Source organism: Cynocephalus volans, chromosome 10 (genome assembly GCF_027409185.1).
Source record: "Cynocephalus volans isolate mCynVol1 chromosome 10, mCynVol1.pri, whole genome shotgun sequence".
Classification (NCBI taxonomy): domain Eukaryota; kingdom Metazoa; phylum Chordata; class Mammalia; order Dermoptera; family Cynocephalidae; genus Cynocephalus; species Cynocephalus volans.
In genome coordinates, this window is record NC_084469.1 from 22,070,578 (window position 1) to 22,075,838 (window position 5,261).

The 5,261-nt window shown below is 44.1% G+C and overlaps 1 protein-coding gene across 1 annotated transcript; it reads right to left on the bottom strand.

Moving 5' to 3' along the window:
• Positions 1-1,168: 1,168 nt before the first annotated feature.
• On the bottom strand, positions 1,169-3,744 carry LOC134387301 (eotaxin-like). The gene is made up of 3 exons (XM_063109810.1): positions 3,660-3,744; positions 1,653-1,764; positions 1,169-1,259 (listed from the first exon to the last, which is right to left on the bottom strand). Exons 1-3 carry the CDS (start codon positions 3,733-3,735, stop codon positions 1,169-1,171), a joined length of 279 nt encoding a protein of 92 aa, XP_062965880.1. The 5' UTR covers positions 3,736-3,744.
• Positions 3,745-5,261: the final 1,517 nt, after the last annotated feature.

Genomic DNA, 5,261 nt, shown 5'->3' on the forward strand with positions numbered 1-5,261 from the left:
AAAAGTTCAATGCCTGTTATTACTAGGGTGACGATTTGCTTCAGTTTGCCTGGGACAGTGTTCATGTATATCTGTTTTCCCAGAGTATTTACTAATAGTGCCACCTTTTTCCCTTAAAAGCATCCTAACTTGGCTGATAAGAAGCCTAGTTCACCTGACTTATTTCTACCTGAATGGAATACGCCCCACCTTGACAGCCTGGACTCGGCCTTCTTTCCAATTCCCTTGCCATTTCGCACTTAGTCTAACCCTAACATCTTCTGATTTACCCAATTGATAAACACATCATGATCATCCTTACTTCTAAGTATTTGCTCAAGTGATACCTCTTCTCCTCTACTTTGAGGGAAATACCTCTCAAAGAGCCCCTCCACTTGTCTGTCCAGCAGACCTACTTTAAGTTCAACTTTGCCTAACAAGCCTTCATCTAAACCTCTTGTCAAAAGTTTTCTAAGCCTTCCTCTATAAGATTGGTATAGTCTGGGTTGGAAGACAGAGGAATGAGGTTGGGGAGAGGGAGAATACCATGAGGTTGTTGCAATGGCTCACAAGAGAGACTCTGGGCAAGTATGAGGTTGGCGAGGAATGGAACCGAGGCGAGGCTTCTGCTGCATAAGTGGCTGAAGTACTTGGGGTCTGGGAAACTGCTGGTGAGAATGGGAATCAGAGGGCTGGAATGGGTTTACCTGATCCCATCAGTTTCACTGAATCTCAACAAAGACCAACCAAGCTAAAAGGTCCTTTCTCGGGAACACAGTCTCTATCCCATAACCACAACCTCTCACCCCCGCTGCCATCTTTCTTCCTGCCAGCTCAATGTGGATTCCCCACAGAAAAACACAAATGCTGACTGTGATAAAATAAGCATTTATTTTATGTATTTTTAAGATGACATTTACTTCTATTTAGCATTGAGAGTCACACAACAGCTCACAAGAGCAATACCTTCCTAAAAATACGAAGTATTTTCATATCAATGAACCTTGCCAGTACCCATACAAGGTTCCAGGGAGGTAAATGGGAGAGAAATAACATTGCCTACATGTGGCAGGGGATTGAATTGGGGCTCACAGAGGGCAAGGGACCTGCTCAAAACTTTACATTTTAAAAACAATTGATATTTGTGGAAGACATATATATTTGGAGTTTTTAGTTTAGAATTTGGAGTTTAGAATTTTTGGTCCAGGTATTTCATGGAATTCTGGACCCACTTCTGCTTGGGATCAGCACAGATCTCCTTTGCCAGCTTGGTCTTGAAGCTGTGGGAGAGAGGAAGCAATTAGAAGGCTCCTCTTTGAAAATTCTGCCCATTGGACCCTAAACCTCCCAGAACCATCTGCCATGGGGCAAACGGGTTACCATGGGAGAGGAGGAAGGGGACCGAGGAAGGGTGGGACTCCAGGAGTTAGCTGCTGCCCTTGACAGCCCAGTAAAGCCATCTTTGCTCTTAACTTGAAGTAACTGGCATGACCTGAGCAAGTTCCCAGGCAGGGCGCTGGGACTGAGCATGTCCTGTTGTGAAACTTAATGGATCGGATTATAGAGGTCAAATTGTCTGAGTCTATGACTCCAAGTAACTCTGCCACAGTTCTGGACTCTGTGCCCTAGAAATGAATTTGTGGTCTGGGGGAGGGTGAGCTTTGTCTACCTACATCACAGCTTTCTGGGGACACTTGCTGCTAGTGATGTGTCTGTAGCTCTCCAGGCGCTGAATGGAGATCTTCCGACTGGACACAGTAAAGCAGCAGGTGGTTGGGACAGGAGCTGAATTTGGGGGAAAAAATAAACAGGAAGAATGAGCCACTAATGATATGTAGATATCATATTTTTTCTTTTCAACTGTACTTTAACTATATTTTATATTTAACTATATTTTAACTCTACTTTTTAACTATACTTTAAAAATAAAGTGATATACTTTATTTTTCTAGCAGTCTTAGCTTTACAGAGAAATTGAACAGAAAGTAAAGAGAGTTCCCCTACTCCTCCCAATACCAACAGACACACACACAGTTACTCCCATTAACGTCTTACACGAGTGTGGTGCATTTGTTACAATTATGAGTCAATATTGATATATTATTATTCACTCAGTTCTCCATTAAGTTTCCCTCTTTGTGTTGTACAGTTCTATGGGTCTTCCCAAATGTCACGTATTCACTACTACGGTATCATACAGAATACTTTCACTGCCCTAAAAATCCTCTGTGCTCCTATTCATCTCCCCCACCCCACCCCCTGAAACCCTGGCAACCACTGTTTTTTTTTTTTTTTTTGCCATTACGTCAAACATTTATCATTTCTTTGTGTTGGGAACATTTCAACTCCTCTCTTCTAGTTTATTCAAAGTATACAATAAATTGTTAATTACAGTCACCCTACAGTGCTATACACTAGGTACTATTCCTCCCGTCTAGCTGTGATTCTGTATCCCTTAACCAACCTCTTGCTGTCCCCTTCCCCTTTCGAGCTTCTGCTAACTGCCATTCTACTCTGTACTTCTATGAGATCAACTTCTTAGCTTCCAGATATGTAGATATTTTCTAGCATGACTTTGTAAGGAAAGAAGGAAGTTAAGAGAAGGCAAGAAAACATAAGAGGTGGTGGTAGGATCATTTGCTCTGAAGTCCTGTGCCCTGGCCTTTGACTCAGTGTCCTCGCCTATACAGTGGGAGCCCATCACCGCTGACAAGGGTATGGGAAAGCTTGGTCACTGTGGTCAGTTCTAGCTCTGTCATTAGGAACAGCTATGTGTCCATGTGGTAGTCATGGTTTTGTTCACCAAATATTCTCCATTCTCTACTTTCTGTATACAAGGTAGACTTGGATTTCTTGACCACCTTTGTGTGGTTGATGCCATCAATTAAATGAGAATACAAAGCATTATGTGTGATTTCTGAGTCAGCGTGCTGCCATGCAAGACCCTCAAGAGCTTTCTTGTCCTTTGTCACAGCAACAACCAGCAATATTCCCAAGTGTTGCTGCATCATCAAGTCTATAGTGCAGAAGCCTGAGCCCATATATCACAGCTATTTAGCATGAGGAAGAAAAGAGCCTTTGTTAATCTAATTAATTTTGTTAGGTTACTGATAATTTCAGGTGGTTTGTTACCACAGCACGCACTAGCTTATTGGGATCTATACAGTCAGTAAATGTAAGTCATCAGAGGATGGAAAAATGAGTTATGGTACAAACTCCTAGATATTTTTCCCAAACAGTATCAAAATAAGTCACCTCAAGAGATTCCCCTGGGATCTCATCCCTTTCTCTTAATCACTGTCTCTGAAAGCTGTCCTGGAGTCTAGTAAAAATTCTGGGTCTCCAATTAAGAGATTTTCTTTCCCTCCACCACTGCCAAAAATGCACACCCTGTCTCCAGTAAGAGAGAGCTTTTCTTTTGTGTCCCCAATACCCAAACAGTGTGAGGGCAGCTGGGTTGCAGATGCACTCAGCATCTCTCTCAATACTCGAGTCAGAGCCTGGGCTTCTAGTCTGGCTCTTCCAGTGCCTGGATGTGAAGTTGGGGCATTTCTTGTTCACCCATGAGACCTGTTTTCCCATCTTTAAAATGCAGGGTTGCATGCAGTGAGTCTCTGAAGATTCTTGTTAATCTGATATTCCGGGAGTGGTTAACTTTCCCATAGGGAAAGGGGGCTTACCTGGCTGAGCAAGGAGCTGGGTGCTGAAGGTGGCTGCTGTGAGCAGCAGGCACAGAAGCGCTGTGGAGACCTTCATGTCGAAGGGTGAGGGGGCGAGCTTCAGTGTGAGAGTTGGAGGTTTCTGGGCTGGTCTGAGCTTCTCTGCTCCTCTGGGTGTTCTGCCTGCCTTTTATAGGGAGCACACAGGGTGGGAGTTTCCTGGGAAGCTTTTGTGTACACAGGGTCATGATCAAGTTGCGGTGAAAGGGGTCCTGAATTGCTGGCCAAGTTCCAGTTCCTGGGAATTTAGCAGGACAGAGGAGAGGCGAACCAGTGGGTGGGACTTGGTACATTTTCATCACCCTGGTACTTGGAGCAGGGAAGGAAGGAACTATGTGAATATGAAATGAGCTTAAAAATCTATAGCAGGGAAAAGAAGCAAAGAAACCAAGGGCATGTGAGATAGGTTCATCCAAGAACCTTCCTTGGCCCTTGTGTTCAGGTGGTGGTCTTCAGGAGTGGGGGCCAGGAAGGGGCCCTGATACTTCCACTACACTCCCACCCAGATGCAGACAGTGCTCAGCAGCTCTGAACATTGCTGGGTCTCTGTGACCCAGGGAGGATAGCACATGAGAGCCTTGCCCCTCTAATTTATTTCAGTGATCATAGAATCTTAGTGCCCTGGAATTTCAGAGTCACGGGACACCAGAACCGAATAGTTCCTATTGATCTTGACTTCCAGTACATTGTAAAAGTATTTGCTTAGCTGCTAAAGCTGTTTTCCCAATTGAATCAAAACAAACTCCCATACTTCAAATACACAGTAGTGGACTGGGTCTGTCTGAAGAAGAGCAGATGGCTCCCTGTGCCTCCACACCCCAGGGATTCAAGGAGCACATTTACAACACCAGCCATCTAGCTAAGCCTCACTCCCTGTATTAGTCTGTTCCTGTTGCTATAACAGAATATTTGAAACTGGGTGATTATAAGAAAACAAGTTTTATTGCTTACAGTTTCTGAGGCTGGAAAGTCCAAAGTCCATCTGGTTGTGGCAACAGTGACACAGGGGTCTCACATTGCAAGATGGTGGAAGCAGAGAGAGCAGAGAGAGAGAAAGAGACAGACTCTTTTCTTCTAAAGTTCTCAGATCCACGCCCCTGACCACCATTTTTAATCCATTCAGTCTGGCATGGTCCTACAATCTAATCACCTCTTCAAGGCTCTACCTTTAATTACCATAATAGGATTTCCCACCCTCTTAACAGTCACAGTGGGGGCTAAGTTTCTAATATGTAAAACTTGGGAGATAATTCAAGCCTCAGTGAGTTTTCAGGGGATATAACTCAATCTACTACGCTCCCTGAGCATGCATCGCAGACTAGATATCTGATGGTTAAAATATCAGAGAGGTAGGAGACACAAGAACCCACCCTTTGTACATGACCCTTGACACCCTACTAGGAGAGGGTGCAAAGAAAGGAAAAGTCTTTAATGGGGTCTCTGAGGTGAATTACAGCATCGAATACTGGCATGGTGGCTCCACAAGGTGCTTAACTGGCTTTTCTTGCACATTCTTAACACACCAGACAGGTGTGTTAAGAAGGACTGTGAGGACTTGTCTTG

What these genes read in the sequence shown, in the direction of transcription:
- LOC134387301 (XM_063109810.1), bottom strand. Translation starts at nt 3,735, where the DNA reads ATGAAGGTCTCCACAGCGCTTCTGTGCCTGCTGCTCACAGCAGCCACC. An exon ending in CCAGCTCCTTGCTCAGCCAG is followed by an intron (nt 1,765 to 3,659) that starts GTAAGCCCCCTT and finishes CCCCAAATTCAG; the next exon opens with CTCCTGTCCCAACCACCTGC. An exon ending in TGTCCCCAGAAAGCTGTGAT is followed by an intron (nt 1,260 to 1,652) that starts GTAGGTAGACAA and finishes TCTCTCCCACAG; the next exon opens with CTTCAAGACCAAGCTGGCAA.